The sequence below is a fragment of the Oryzias latipes genome, chromosome 6, assembly GCF_002234675.1.
Source record: "Oryzias latipes chromosome 6, ASM223467v1".
In the NCBI taxonomy this organism is placed as follows: Eukaryota; Metazoa; Chordata; class Actinopteri; order Beloniformes; family Adrianichthyidae; genus Oryzias; species Oryzias latipes.
Genome location: NC_019864.2, coordinates 19715746 through 19732520, shown reverse-complemented (window position 1 = coordinate 19732520; position 16775 = coordinate 19715746). Strand labels below are relative to the sequence as shown.

Genomic DNA, 16775 nt, shown 5'->3' with positions numbered 1-16775 from the left:
ACTATAACATGCACGTCCTTTTTGTTGCAAACGTTGCAACAAGGAATTTTTATACAAAATTCAGAAAAGGTTCTGATGTGTTTAAAAATAAATAAATAAATAAATTTAAAAAACTATGACTTTTAGCAATGCATGTCTGAGACTGCCAAATTAGCACTTATTTGTCAAAAAAACATGAAAAAACAAGACAACCAAAAAAAAAAAAAAAATTCTCACCTTTACCTTCAAACTCCTTTTAGTCATTTCTGCAACTGGTTCCATTTCCACTTCTAGCTTTTCTTCTTCTGATATTGCATGTGGATTAACTTGCTGTGAAATCTGTGCATGCTCTGTTGTTTTCATTAGAGGTCCAGGTTCATCAGACTTCACTTCCTTAGTTACACTTTCAGGGAGCGAGTATGCTGGATTTGTTTCAGCTTGTGCAGCAACTTCATAACCTACCACTTCCGAATCAATAGGGGATATGGGTACTTTTGAATCCTCGTTCTCTTCAAAAGTTGAACTTATAGGTGCATCTTTTTCCTCTCCAGATTCTAAATGGCCACACGTACTGTTTTGAGCTTTGTTAATGTCGTCTTCGCTCTCAGATTTTTTCATTTCAATCTTTGCAGTTGTAAAATCTTGTTGCCGGTGTACTTCAGAGGTTTTTTCCTCCTTCTGGGTTATTTCCACAGTAGAAGGTTCTCCTTTAGATACTGCCAAAAAATCTCTTTCTGCCTGATCTGGTAAGACCTCTGTTTTGAGGGAAGGTTCAGTCTCCATTGATTTCAGCTTGGCAGGTTCTATTTCTTTTAAAGGGGGATCCATCTGGACTAACTCCTTAGGAGCAGGTAAAGGTTCCTGCTTTGCGGCTTTAGGTGTGGGCTCTGCTTTCACAGTTACAGTTTTATCATCTGCCATTTCTGTAGTGGGTGCTGCTTGGGTTTCTAGCTTGGAGGACATTGGTACTTTTCCAGTATCTCCCAGCTGTCCTGTTAAAGTTCTTTCTGTTTGGCAGGTCAAACACAGCCATTCCTTCTGTAATTAAAAACAAGAAATAAAAGAAACAACAACAACAAGACAAGACAGTTAGGAAAAACTAAAATAAGTAAAATGCACAATAAACTTTAAAACGAAGGGGGAATCTCTATACTTGAAGACATTTTATTCTTTCCAAAAAAATATTTTTAATAAATCAATTTTTGAAGATTCAAGCTAACGTCATAGTAATAACGTTGCAAATAATAATCTTTCAACAAAGGAAAAAATGAAGCAAAAACATTTGTTTATTTGGTTGTTATTTCTGCCCCTTTAGGTGTGTTTTTGAATAGAATGAAGTCTAAAATGAAGTACCATAGACTGTTCTTTACTTTTAAGATGTGCTTTTTAGGTTTTAGTATGAAAACATGCTTTACAATTTTAGTTTGTAGAACAATTTGAGACTAGATTACAAAAATATGATCCTAAATTTCAAGACCACATGTCAGCTGTGGTTGGTAAATCAAACTATATGTATATGGGCCTTCCAACTTCTAAACTACAAAACTCTCTTTCTACTCTAATTTTTATTTTAAGGTCAGAATTTCTAGTGTCTTTTGACATGACATAGAACCTAAAAATTATTTTTTCAGTATAAAATTGATGTTCACTTGAAGCACAGATTCCTTTCTGTGGTTTTGTCTTTAGTAAATAGTGTTTGTTAACATAAAATAAGATGACTTAATGCATTGAGAGTTTGAATGATTAAAATTGGGTATTTATAGCATGCAGAAAGCAAACCAAAAACCAGTTAAGTCTATTTGGAATTGATCCAACCCTTCGCTTATCAGGTAACTATTGATGATGTTGTATTTCACTATAATTTCAACAAGTGTATTGAGCTGTCAAATGCAATGTGATTTTCTTCACTGTCATTAAATTATCAAAACAGTCTGCCACTTGAATGATAACACTTGAACAGTACAGCAATTATGCAGCTATACAGTATCTTTATGTTTTTGTAACAGCTGCACTAGCAACCGCCAATAGATGATATTCACCATCATCTGATGGACAAAAGCCCTTTTACTCTCATGAAAAGCTTTAGATTCTACAAACAACAAAGCTTTTTGTATTGTGCTAAAACAAACACATTAAACGGAAAAGTCATTATCTACTGTACATAATTAATATGGGGAGAAAAGTGGTAAGATTTCTAAAAAGTCAAATGTATTGGAGTATGTTCCATTTTTGAGTAAAAAGTCTTTAAAAAAATTATCGTATTTAATCATATTTGCGTTCATATAAAAGAGCTATCATTCATGTTTTGGTACAACACCAAATTTGGTACAGATGTACCTTGGGATCCCCTCTTTCAGAACAGCACGTTAGCCATGAGAAAAATCCAAAATGTTTTTGTAAAGATTGTGGCCTTTCACTCATGTGTTACAAAAATATTACATTCCTATTTGCCCCAGTCTCAACAATATGGGCAGTTAAAACACAAATTGCAGTTCTTGAACTTGAGGGGCACCAGAAAGATGGGATCCTAAGGTACATTCATGCCACAATTGGTAATTATACCACAAAATACACAATTATTTTGATAACCGGCTCCACTAGTATACAAAGTCTAAATTTTGTTTTTAAATAGACAATTATTATTGGTGTTATTTTTAAACTTTTGTATTTACTTTTAAAATTGTTCTTAAATTTAAAACATTTAAAATTAAGTAATAATTTAATTAAACTGATTCAACGTGTCACAAATTTCCACATACAGTGCTGTAACTGTATTTCTTCTTAATATTTCTTTGGCTGAATGTGTGCTTTAAAACTAAGATCAAAACAGTTCATTTGGTTGAGTATTTTTTTTCCAAACTACAACATCAGGAAAGATGTTTACCAAAAATCAATTATCGTTCAATAAACAGTAACTTCATGTTAAGCCACAGTGATAAATGCATTTGAGCTATGCTTAGACCACAAGAAACTGTTATATTTTAGCAATTACAAGGCTTTGATACAAATTAGGCAAGGAGAATGGGATTAAATCAGATGAACTGTGTTTATCTTTTGTATTTAAATGGTGACTTTTATATAACTTTTTTTACAACTTTTTTTTAAACTTGGATTAGAAAAATCTAATAAGCACTGTGGCTGAGAGATTTTGCAGTATATTTCCACAGTAAATCAGCAGGTAAAAGTAAATAAAAAATTAATAAAATTAAAATCGATGTCTACATTTTTGTTTAACACACTTTTCAAAGTATTTTAATCTTGAGTGGAAACAACAATTCAAGAGTAAACAAATTATATATTGAAAAAAATACAAAATTGAGATACATGTTTTAAACTGAAAGCCAAACAGTGGATTTCTCTCCATGAAAATCACAAACATTGGTTCATTTTGCTGAGTAATGCCATATATCAGTATTACTGCACTCACAGAACTTTAAAGATTTGCCATTCCTTCGATGAGTCTGTGATAAAACCACTGCATTCACAGACAAAGATATTCAGACTAAAAAATGTTTCTTTTCTTAAAGGAAATATACAATAACACCATAGCCAGTGCCCATTCAAAAGACTGCACGTCTTTTATAGGACAGTAACAAAAATGCTTACCTTGTGTACGAGTTAAGTCTAAGTGATCCTATTACTTTTTTAAGGTTTTCCTTCGAAAGCATATTTTCCTCTCATCTGAGCTCCATTAATAAACCAACAGTTACACAGGACTGGATGCTGCGAGGAGATTAAGCTAAATAGGCAAACTGGCAGATAAAAATCAGAGCAATAGCACTGCGCCTGCCTCTGCAGAGCCAGCAAGAGCCTTTCTACAGGACAGAGACGGAGAAGACAACGCACACACACCCTGTACAAATTCACAGCCCCACAAATTAAAAACTGTCTCAGAAGTTTTACAAATTACCCACAAAATAACTCAGATTGATAACAAGCAGAGCCCATTGTTCAAACACATTCAATCATGAATGGAGCATCACTGTTAAGTATTGTGGAATCATTCTGCAGGTTATTAAAAGGATCATATCATGAGTTAGCCATGCTAAAAATGAGATTGCTATTATCTGTTTTCTAAGTGTCAATGATATATAGGGACCAAGTACTGTTAAAAGCATCCAGCTTCCATATCATGCCAGGGCGACTTAAGTTTAACATAAACTCAGATGTTTTTGCTTTGTTGCCTGTCGTTTGCTAAGAAGTGTGATAATCACACTAGCTCCAGCAGCAACAGAACGTTGTTATCACCGAGCACAACACAGATAAAGGTGTGAACCAGTCAATGATTTTAATTTCACTTCAGTGTGATCGGATTCATGCTGATCCTGGCAGCTACACTCAGTTCTTTTTTTAAAGGTAAGGTAAGGGAAGTGTCATAACAAGCAAAAATGTAAGCAAGAGTATGGATGCATGCACAATATGTGAAATAAGACTTGGGAAGAAATTAGAAGAGTAACTGCATCTGGCTGATGTTGAAAATGTTAAATAAACAGCAGATATTCGCTTTTTTTCTATGCATCATCAGACCCATTTAACCACACTTTTTCATTTAAACCATCACAACAAAACAAAGCTATAAATAAAAATGTTACTGATGATTTTCCATGTGAAATTCTAAGACAAAGCTCTAAAGTCTGTTTGTTCACTACAACCATAGAAATCAGTTTTAAGTATCTAAAGAAATTATCAACAAAAAATCCTCAATTCCTTAAAAACAATCATATTAGTCCCTGTATTCAGCTTTAGACATTTATCAACATTATGACCTCAACAAATCTCTCCACTCCAGCTTGGTGGTGCCCACAGGATATGATTAAAGTTAACAAGGAAAGTAAAAATCCTGCTGCTCAATGCATGCAAAGCTACTAAATCATTTCACGAGCAGGGGTTTTCAGCATGCAAAATCAAGATTAGGAATGCTTGTTTTTTTTTATCTGGTGCACTTTTCAGAGCTGTCGAAATATTTGCAATAGATGCAGATAAAATGCTTCCCCACCCTCTTTTTGACTATATGCATTCATTTATTCATGTAACTTAAAGGAAGGCTATTGCTAAAAGTACACCAACAATTCCCTATCCTTTTGCAATACTTATATATTTTAAAGTCCCACTTTAGTCATCTTTTAATTGTGATTATGCTATTTTTAGCCCAAAAAAACGGTGTTGTTTTCTAGGACATAGTTTCTGCAGACCGGCAGCAGTTAATGAGAAATTCACCTCTGAGTTGTGGGCGGGACTAAATATGTGATAGTGAGCACTTCTCCTTTGCCAAGACAATCCATCCCACCTCACAGGTGTGCCATATCAAGATGCTGATTAGACAGCATGGTTATTGCACAGGTGTGCCTTAGACTGGCCACAAGAAAAGGCCACTCTGAAATCTTCAGTTGTATCACACAGCACAATGCCACAGATGTCGCAAGTTTTGAGGGAGCGTGCAATTGGCATGCTGATAGCAGGAATGTCCACCAGAGCTGTTGCTAGGGAATTGAATGTCCATTTCTCCACCATCAGCCGTCTCCAAAGGCGTTTCCGAGAATTTGGCAGCACATCCAACCGGCCTCACAACCGCAGACCACGTGTAACCACCTCTAAAACGTCTGGCACGTTGGAGAGGTGTTCTCTTCACGGATGAATCCCGGTTTACACTGTTCAGGGCAGATGGCAGACAGCGTGTGTGGCGTCGTGTGGGTGAGCGGATTTCTGATGTCAATGTTGTGGATCGAGTAGCCCATGCTGGTGGTGGGGTTATGGTATGGGCAGGCATATGTTATGGGTGAAGAACACAGGTGCATTTCATTGATGGCATTTTGAATGCACAGAGATACCGTGACGAGATCCTGGGGCCCATTGTTGTGCCGTACATCCAACAAAATCATCTCATGTTGCAGCATGATAATGCACGGCCCCATGTTGCAAGGATCTGTAAACAATTCTTGGAAGCTGAAAACATCCCAGTTCTTGCATGGCCAGCATACTCACCGGACATGTCACCCATTGAGCATGTTTGGGATGCTCTGGATCGGCGTATACGAGAGCGTGTTCCAGTTCCTGCCAATATCCAGCAACTTCGCACAGCCTTGAAGAAGAGTGGACCAACATTCCACAGGCCACAATAGACAACCTGATCAACTCTATGCGAAGGAGATGTGTCGCACTTCATGAGGCAAATGGTGGTCACACCAGATACTGACTGGTTGTCCCCTGACCCCCTCAATAAAGCAAAACTGAAGATTTCAGAGTGGCCTTTTCTTGTGGCCAGTCTAAGGCACACCTGTGCAGTAATCATGCTGTCTAATCAGCATCTTGATATGGCACACCTGCAAGGTCGGATGGATTATCTTGGCAAAGGAGAAGTGCTCACTATCACAGATTTAGACAGATTTATTAACAATATTTCAGAGAACTGATTATTTTGTGTATGTAGAATATGTTTCACATCTTTGAGTTCATACCATAAAAAATGGGAGCAATTACAAAAGTGTTCCGTTTATATTTTTGGTCAGTGAAAGTAAGTAGGCCAAATTACATTTAGTCTGTATGTATAAACTATTTTTTCAAAATGACATAAAAATGAAGATTAAACTCAATTTATTAATCAAGTGTTTGCACTCTTGAACTGCACATCGGGCACCAACAAATCAACGATCTCTCTGATAACTCACTTATCCCTCCTAACTCTTTAAGCCATAAAAACAGAAATGCATATCAGCCAGAGAAAAACGATCAACCCCCCCCCCCCCCCCCTTCATCAAGTTGCTGCGTCTGAACCATTCCCACCCACGCACCAGAGCTATGGATATTGGAAAGTGGCCATCATACTTTTTTCTAATTAAATCTATTCAACGAGTAAAGTGCAGAGAGCCTTCGGAGAGGCTGCGCCACATGATTAGCCTTTGATCTGGATTACCAGACCTTCACAATTAAAGCAGTCAGGAAATTAGCTTCTGACTCACAAATCTTCTGCAAAAGCTACATAAAAACAAACTAGTTTACCTTATGTTAAGTAGCATACTGCATCAACTCAGAAGAACCTTCAAACTTTGCTTTTTTGAGTTGAATTACAGATGTGTGGCTTTTATCTTTGAACCTCATCATTGCTAAACATCTCTACAATGGTTTTTTTTGTTGTAACTGGAGCTAGTAGGGTCTGTATTGATTTTGTTTTTTATGGCAGATGCCTTTATCTAAAACTAAGCTTGCTAATGTACTTTGCTTTCAGCAGCTCCCTCGTTGCTCTGCTGCTTTTATATCAAACGCCCGGACAGCACAGAACATCAAACTGCTAATCAGTAAAATAAAAGCAATGAGTTCTTTTTTTTGCTTTTTTTTTGGTTGATTTAGGAAGTCAATGCATGTTAAAATAACTCATAAGCAACATTTAAAAATATATCAACAAACTAACGTGTTTTAAAAAAAGTAAATTATTATTGATAACAAAAAGAAAATGTTACCTTTTAAAAAGCAGACTGCCAGTGTTTCTTTTGAAGGAGACTGGGTTTGGTCTTTTCTAATTATGGCAAATTTAGATACTCTCTAGAGGTACATAAGAGGATAATCACATATTTTTAGGATTAACAAATGAATTTTTTCCTGGACTCCCATTAACCAAAAGAGAGAATTAGCTTTATTTTATTTTTTTCTTAAGAATTAAAAAACAGCTTAAAGTAATGGATTGAAAACACTGCAGAGGTCTTTTTTACTACTATTAGTAGGTGAAGGAGTGGTCTTGTTATTTCATAAATCAACTTCCAGCGGGTTCAGAAGATGCACTCAATTATGTTTTCAAAAAAAGCCAATTAAGAACAGAGCAACCAGCCATCAACTACTGATCGATACGGAAAGTCACTCAAAGCTGCAGGATCAGACAGAAAAATCAGTAGACTGTCTGGATTGACAAGAAAGCTTGTAATTCTACAACCTCAGGAGGACACTAATAACGTTCATCTATAACACAAAAGAGCTGTGCAAAACTTTCGAAGCAGCAACACTGGGATGTAGCTGCAAATTTTACAACCAAGCACAGAGGGGAAAAAAAGATTATTCAGCTCATGTTAAGAATTGTTGCAAATATTACAACTTAATTTTATTCTAAAATATCTAATAATCCCCAAGAGAAGATGATAAGTTCTAGTAATACATTTTCTGACATTTTTCAGACAGTCGTAGGTGTTTTTTGCTTTGGGAAGAAAGGACCTCTCCCCCCGTGACTGTTACAGAATGGAAGCTTCTGACTGATGGCAATCATTTGAAGCATCCTCCCTTTAGCAATCAGCTCTAGAGGCACCATAGCAGAACTCAGAACAGAGCCAGTCTTCTAAATCAGTTTCAGGCTCTTCAAGTCCTTTAAGAACTTCAACCTAATGATCCCAAGAGAAATAGAAAATAGGTATGGGCAGCAATAAGATAAAGTACCTACAAAACCAAAGCAAACTGTGAGGACATGGTAAGTCAGATTCACATGCCTGATCTGTTACCAAATACCCCAGCGGTAAAATAATCTGACCTGAGTTATTCAAACTAAAAGGAAGATAGGGCTTGAACAAAATATTGAACAGCATTGCTGGGGCTGCAGAGAGACTGTGAAATGTTACAGTATTTATCACAAGCTTTTTTTGTGTAACATAGAAGAGCAAGCTTGAAAAGAAGCAAAATCTACTTTTATATTAAGGCACAGTTTAAAGCATTAGTGAAAGGCATCTGCACTTGAAGAGGGTTGGCCTTTGTAAGTGTCTTTTTAGCTTCTTAAGTATTAAGCAAATGCTTGAGTCCATACTACATCTTCCTCTAGTAAAAGTAGAGTTGTATAATCTCAAATGTTTGCACTAAAACTGTTTTGACATACAACATTCTGTAGGATTTTTATAGGATTTATAGGACTAAATTGATTAGTGTTGAAATTTACATACTTTACATACTTTTTATATACATCACTCCAAACTCCCCACCAAAGTGATTTACCATTTGAGTTTTAACTTCTCGATTTACTGCCTTCATTCTTTTCTTTAGACACAATTTTAGTATGACTGAGATCCTCCTGAAGGACAAAATGTTTTTATCAAGACATATTTACACATTCAAAAATTCTATTGCCGGTAACTATTCTTGCAAAAAAGTTGACAAAAAATAACATTTTCTTAGATGTCAGGAAAAAAACTCTTAAAGTAATTTTGAGCTCTTGGATTAATAAGAAACATATTCCAGGAATCTTTAAAAAAAATACTGTCATAGTCATACTGTCTTGACTGTCGCCAGCAAAGATTGGGTTATTACAGTATGACATGGCTGGCCTATTTATTGGACAGCAGTCACTCTGAAGCCTCGAACACAGCATAGGCTCAACAGAAAGAAAAAAAAAAACGTTATGCCTTCATCCATTTTGCCTGAAGCTGTTCCATCTTCTTTCAAAGCTAGTTTTCATGTTTCAAAAGTACATGCTTCTATCATCTAAAAAAACAGCCCCTATAACAGCAGCCTTAGCAGAAAAGTGAAGAGCATAAGCAGGGCATGCATCAGCAGCAGAAAGAACTGCAGCCTATTTTGTCCAGCTGCACTAACTCCTGGCTATTTCTATTTTCCTGAGTGCAGTGAAGCCACACGGTGCACACAGTAATGCGTATCCCTTTACCTAACCGGACTTCAATCCTTAGGTCTGCTCCCACTCCTGGTGTCAATAACAAACAACTGTTGCTTACATAAAAGGCAATATGGCAAATGGCTCAAATAATGTGTGAAATGAGCTGATAGCATACTATAGTAGAACTGCAAACTAAAGCAGAAGGAAAAAGGATGGATGGATGGATGGATGGATGGATGGATGGATGGATGGATGGATGGATGGATGGATGGATGGATGGATGGATGGATGGATGGATGGATGGATGGATGGATGGATGGATGGATGGATGGATGGATGGATGGACGGACGGACGGACAAACGGATGGAGAGATAGAGAGAGAATGTAGCAACAAATGCTGTAAAAAATTCTGTCAATTCAAAAAGGGAATTTTGAGATGTAGTTGAAAGTCCTAAATACTAGTTTTTCTTTGATATATTCAGAAATGTAAGCAGTGGCTTCACATTGTTTTAAATTTACAGCTAAAAGGAATTATTAAATAGAGAATAGATGAGAAAGACAATTTTTGGCATTTAATATGTAATCAAATGCCAATGTGAGCAACCTCAGTGGTAAACATCGATAGGCAAACTCAGCAAGAAGATGGGAATCACTGCAAGTAACACACAGAATTACAGGAAGGAATACATTCCTTGAAACCTCTAATCACTAAGAGAGCAGTTGGCCCAAAGGGAAATGTCTGAATGTGCAGCACATTGTTCTCGGGGACCTAATCCACTTCACCTTTCTTTATTGGCAAATCACTGAGCTTTCCCATTTCAAATCTCATGGGTTTTGGAGTTTCCCTGTTCCCTGATATCCTATGGCAGTGGATCCCATCTCACTAATGCTGTTGCACAACCATCAATCATCCCTTGAATACATTCTACGTGCTGTCAGTCAGCCAAAAGGTTATGTAACAACACAAGACTATCCAACGACACACTAGGCTGTACATGATCTTTCATTGAGTACTTTTTTTAGACTAGCCTGAGACTCTTATTCCCTAATATTTTAAGATAGAAAATATATAACGCAATCATGTGAAATTCTTCATTTTAAAATTATTGAGAATCTAATATTTAAAGAAATTAAACAGTAGAATGACAGTCCCATCTTACTTCTCTTCCCTTTCTACTAAGCAAGATTTTTTTAAATGTAAACTTACTTTTAAAACGCATAACATAATTTTATCCCGGAATGCATTTCAAAGATTTTCTAAATTTCCCATAGAAGCAGCAGGGACATTGTCAGCTGGCAGAATTGATGAATATTCAGCATATGATACTAAAACTGCATGTAAGGCTTTCTCTACATTTGCTTTTCATTCAGCTTGCAGGGACAGTAAACTACAAATTCCAAAACAAAAATAAGGGTTCATATTCCTAAAATATTCTCTTAATTTACAACATCACCATAACACACTAGAAACATAAAAAGGACCTAATTCTACCAACAAGCTGCCAGTACACCACGGGTCCTATAGGGAGATGTTTTAAAGCAAATAACACATTACAGTTATAACATGACATCATGTGGGTATATGTTCTGTTTGAGTACATAATGTGCTCACACACATATGTCAGAGGTAGGTAAAATTTTCAAGATTCAAATAAAGTGGTGGTATAGTTAGAATTATGCACTTACCACTGCTGTGTGGGGCATGGGGTTAAATCCACAAAGGTTGCAGACAGTGTTCTTGCATTCTGTGCACGTGTTGTAATTTGGAGGATCCTTGGTTCCGATGTTGAGCTCAGCTTTGCAAAGAGGGCAGTTTGACAAATCTCTCTTGGGAGCAGCTTTTACTTCATTTGTGGATTTTGGGGGCTCCTGCGAAGTTCTTTTCACTTCTGTCGAGGCTACTTTTTCCAGAGCTGATTGAGGAAGCTCAGTTCCATGAGGTGGCTTCGCTTTAGCTGTGTCAGGTGGCTTGGTACCCTTAGCAGGTGTTACCGGGGACATTGCTTTAGGAGAGACGGGAGCTGTCATGGACATCTTCCTTGGAGTAGGAGGGGTAACTTTAGGCTCGTCTGGAACAGCTGAGGATATCAGTGTTGATGCAGAACTGAGGAAAGATGAACCAAAACCAAACATTTTTCCAGTCACCGATTCAGAAGACTTTGCGGCCACAGGCTGCGTTTTTGGGGTACCAAAGCCAAAGAAGCTTCCAGATTCTTGTTTGACAGGCTGAGCTGTTGATGGAGATTTGACAGGCTGGGTCACGGGTTTTATGGGTTGCTGTGGTACTTTGCTAGGCTCTTGTTTTGGAACACCTGGCTTTACCTCTGTTTTTTCAGTTTGAGAAACGTCTACCTGAGGGTGTTTCCCAGCTATCTGCTGCTGGCCAGCCACATTGATGCTTGAGCCTAGTTTAGCATCTGAAAGCAACCGAGCCTTTGACTCAGTACCTGGTTGTGTTACAGTTTTTTGAATTGGCATTGATAATGGACCCTTGGCATTTAAAGGCTCCGTCTTCTGATCAACTTTGTCTTGGTCTTTCTGGGGCGCTTTAAGTGCTCCAGGCTTTTCCTTCTCTTCAGATGGAAGTTGAGAAACATAACTGACCAAGTGCTGAGGTTTCTGTGTTGCAGGTCCAGTGGACTCAGATAATTTCAAAGCTCTCTGCATCTGGCAATTTAGGCAAAGCCATTCCTTTACCTAAAAAAGTGGAATGAAATGAAGAGTTATTGAAATGCAACCTATAAAGATTCCATCTTAAAGTCACATATGCATTTTGACTACACTATTAATATATATAGACATTTGTAAGGTATTTATGGAATATACAAAAATGATTTGTATTTATCTGTAAATGAATCAAATCTAAACCAAAAATAAATGACAATAGTTACCTCAGACATATCCGGGAGTGGATTAAACCCACATTGGAGGCACACAGTAGTCTTGCATTCTGTGCAAGAGTCGTAGTTAGGAGGATCTTTTGAGTCCATATTGAGTTTGATCTTGCAAAGTGGACAGAGAGACTGTTCTGTCTTTGAAGGATGCTTGTTGTCTACTATTACTTTAGGAGTGTCTGACAATGCTTTGTCTACTTTGACTTGTTCTTTTGAAGGTCTCTTTTCCTGTTGTTGTTTTTCTGGTTTCTCCTCAGCCTTCAGCACAGGAGGTGGCTTGGTGTCTTTTGTGGGCAATGTTTTTGGAGAAGCTGGAGGTGTAGCTTTAGGAGAAACTTTACCTGTTGTGGACATCTTGCGTGGGCTTGGTGGTGTAGTTTTAGATTCATCTTGGACAGCCGATGATATCAAATTAGATGCAGAGCTTAAGAAAGATGAACCAAAGCCAAACATCTTTCCCGTCACAGACTCTCCAGATTGTACAGGCTGTTTTTTAGGTCCACCAAAACCAAATAAGCTCCCAGAATCTTGTTTTCCTCCTTGAACTGATGGTGGCACTGATTTTATTGGAGAGGTACCAGATTTAGGTAACTGTTTTTCAGTTTGTTGTTTAGATGGAGAAGCAGTTTTATCTGAAGAAACAGCTCCCGGAGGCTGTTGTAAAGTTTGCTTTTTAGCCTCTGAATCTGGTGTTGCAGTAGGGTTAGAGGTATTTTTGGGAAGTTGTGAAGCCTGTTGCTGAGGTGCAGCAATGTCTCCTTTGGGTGTCTCTGAAGATGGCTTTTGTAAAGAAAGTGCAGCACTGGTCTTTGTGTCAGCAGATGAAACAGTTTTATCAAGCACTGAAGCAGCTGCAGGGGCAGCCTTCTGTGTTGTTACAGCTGTTTCTTTAGCTGGGATTATAGGAACGTTAGGCAACTTGTTCAACCAAGGGATGTCTTTCGGAGATGCTGGAATTGGAGCTTCTTTCTTGTCTTTAGTGGTATGAACCTCTTTGTTTGTTGAAGGCTGTGCTTTTATTTCTGAGGATGCTGGAGGTTCCACAGTAACAGGGACCTCTTTGGTTGGAGGAGGCTTTGTCATTATTTTTGGGGATGTTGGGGGTTCTACAGTAACTTCTTTGCTTGTTGAAGAATTTGCCTTTATTTTGGGGGATGCCGGAGGTTCTGCAGTTATAGGGACCTCTTTGCTTGTTAAAGGTTGTGGTTTTATCATAGGAAGACCTGGAGGTTCAGAAGCTCCAAGTGCTCTCTGCATCTGGCAGTTTAGACATAGCCATTCCTTCACCTAAAAATAAAATAAAAAGCATATGACACATTTCACAATTATTCAGTTATAATAGAATAAAACACATATGGATAAAATGTACAATTTTAAAATTAAGCTGTATATTGTCTAAAATGAATTAGCCATATTATACCAAAAACAGATGTTATTTTGTTATTTGCTTACCTCTGTCACATTATTCAGTGGACTAAATCCACACTTGTTGCACACCGTGGTTTTGCAGTCAGTGCAGGTGTTGAAGTTGGGAAGATTTTTGGAGTCAATTTTAAGTTCTACCTTACAGAGCGGACACAGAGACTGTTGCACTTTGGGCGCAGCTTGGAAAACATCTACATTTGCCAACTCTAATGTAACTTGGCTCCCTTCTGGTGGAGGACTCTTAGCCTTTTCTAGCTCTGCTGCCAATGGAGCACTTTCGGCTTGGTGTGGCTCTTCGTTTACTTGGGCCTTTTGTAGCTGCACTTCCTTCAAGGATTTGGCAACCAGTTCGGCTGATTTCAAAATCGTTTCATCCTCATCTTTTCTCTTTTTTGATACATCTGCATCTTCAGGGTTATCTTTGTTCTCATCTAAAGTTGTATCATCTTGGTTCATAGAGGATGCTTGGTCTGCGACAATAGGCTCCATCCCTGGAACGTCTTTAGATGGTGGTAAACTAGACTCCTTATGTTTTGTTAGTCCTGTAGCAACAGTACTGTCTGCTGTCTTTGATACTCTATTTTGTGCTAGACTGTCCTCATTTTTCTCTTTAGAATCACCTTCTTCCTGAACTTTGCATTCTTTCATGTGTTGGTTTGAGGGAGCCTTTTTAAAAGAAGAAGGGGTCGACACTTTTTGGGCTGACGTCAAAGGTTTTACCGGTGAAGGCTGAGCTGGTTCTGTTGCTGAAAGGGCTCTTTGCATCTGACATGTCAGACACAACCACTCTTTTGTCTGCAAGATGGAAATAAAATAAACATACTAGTTAGAGTGGTTTCTTTTTTAATCTCAACAAAAGTGCATCATAATTTGTAAAATTGCAGCTGCAAGTTCAGTTCACACCTAGTTATTAATAAAACAGATACTCTGCAAACAAAAATATGTTTACACCTAACTGCATCAAGCAGTACAGGATCTATGTTGTTAAAACATGTGGAATGCATATGTGAACTTCACCTACCTCAGATTCATTTTGCATAAGGTTAAATCCACACTGGTTGCACACAGTGTTCTTGCATTCATCACAAGTGCTGAAGTTGGGCAGATCTTTGGACCCCATGTTGAGTTTAGCCTTACAGAGAGGACAGATAGAAGGGGCTGGTTTGACAGAAGCTTCTCCAGTCTTTGGAGGTTCTGATGGAGCTGCTTTGGCCAGTAGAGCTGGGGGTGTCTTTGTCTTTTGAGGTGGTTCTGTTTTTTTCTTTTCATGGGCTGGAGATTTCATGTCTTTTGCAGGGGGCATTTTAGGAGAAACTGGTGGAGTGGTCTTGGGCTGGTCTTGAACTGTGGAGGTCACCAAGTTGGATGCAGAGCTGATAATGGAGGAACCAAAGCCAAACATTTTTCCAGTTACAGATTCTGTTGGCTTTCCAGAATCAGACTTGGCTTTGCCACTGCTAAAACCGAATAAGCCTCCAGAATCTTTCTGTGGAGCAGTAGTGGCAATCGGTTTGTGTTCACTTTGCCTTGTTTGGACTGGGGATTTGCTGGGATCCTGTGTTTTTTGAGTATCCTTTGTATTTTTTGGGTAAGAACCTGGACTGGCCTGTTTCTGAACCAAGGGCCTATTAGGTACCTCTGTCACAGGAGGTTGAGCTGCTGCAGACAGTTTTCTTTGTGGAGATTGTGGTGTTGATGTTTCTTTCCTTTCAACCTTAGATCTATCTGTGCTGTCTGTTATGAGTTTTGTTGAAATCTGAGGTTTAACAGGGGCGACTCCTGGGGAAAGTGTTTCTCCCATGGCTCTCTGCATCTGGCATGTCAGACACAACCATTCTTTGTCCTACAGAAACAAAATAAAATTGTACAGTTTGTTAGTCGGGGCATTTTAGCCCTGTTTTCCTGAACCAAGAAAGAGACATGTTAATCAATGTCAAAAGTAAAATGAGCATTTAAACATGTTTTGTCTTACCTCTGCTTCATTTGGCATAGGGTTAAATCCACACTGGTTACAGACAGTGCTTTTGCATTCAGTGCAGGTGTTGTAATTTGGTGGGTCATTTGAGTCAATGTTAAGTTTTATCTTACAGAGTGGACAGGATTTGTCTGACTTGACTGACCTCTGGATAGGGGATTTAGGCTTGGGAGACGCCGCTGGAGTTTCATTTGCTTTGGCGTGGTCTGACGGAAGTGTCTTTGGGTCAGATGATAGCTTTGTTTTCCCTTTTTGTTCTGCCTCCAGAGAAGCCAAGGACTTGGTCTGATCTGCTTTTGGTTCTACAGGTGGTTGGCTTTTTGCCTGAAGTGGGGATTCTACTTTCTTTTGTTGCTCTACTTCCTGAGCACCAGGACGTTTGGACTCCTTTGCAGGGCTCATCTTAGGAGAAACAGGTGGAGTCGTTTTTTGCTGGTCCCTAACTGCTGAGGTTATCAAAGTAGATGCGGAACTAAAAATGGAAGAACTAAAGCCTAACATCTTCCCACTAACGGATTCTGTAGCCTTCGCAGCTTCAGGCTGAGGTTTAGAATCAACTAAGCGTCCAGACTGCGTCTGTGTTTCTGTGGGAGCAATACTCTGCTTACGTCCTTGTTGGCTTGCTTGATCAGGCAGTTTCTCTTGAGCTGTTTTTGGTTTATCTTGTGATGTCTTCTGACTCAGCGTCGGGCTTTGAGTTTTAAGTGGAGCTGCAACAAGATCAATTTTGCCTGAGGATGTTGACTGTTTTTTGAGTTGCGTCTCCCCTGACTGAGACATTTTCTGTTCCTTTGCATCAACTTTAGTAGAAACAGGAACCTTATTTGAGGACACCTGAGACTTCGTACTTGGAGGTCCTGGAGGCTCAGAAGGTCCAACTGCCCTTTTCATCTGACATGTAAGACAGAGCCACTCCTTTACCTA

The 16775-nt window shown here is 38.5% G+C and overlaps 1 protein-coding gene across 4 annotated transcripts in view; it reads right to left on the bottom strand.

Moving 5' to 3' along the window:
• LOC105354233 (protein piccolo-like) overlaps positions 1–16775 on the bottom strand; it is a 57220-nt gene that overhangs the window by 30933 nt on the left and 9512 nt on the right. For 3 of the 4 annotated variants that reach the window (XM_011476204.3, XM_011476207.3, XM_011476206.3), the window contains exons 7-12: positions 15849–16772; positions 14898–15719; positions 13904–14671; positions 12449–13738; positions 11244–12254; positions 217–1017 (exon numbers count right to left, since the gene is read on the bottom strand). In XM_011476204.3, the coding sequence (XP_011474506.2) occupies positions 217–1017; positions 11244–12254; positions 12449–13738; positions 13904–14671; positions 14898–15719; positions 15849–16772 (5616 nt within the window). The remainder of the gene's footprint in view (positions 1–216; positions 1018–11243; positions 12255–12448; positions 13739–13903; positions 14672–14897; positions 15720–15848; positions 16773–16775) is intronic. The other variant, XM_023955901.1, reaches the window with a different exon arrangement.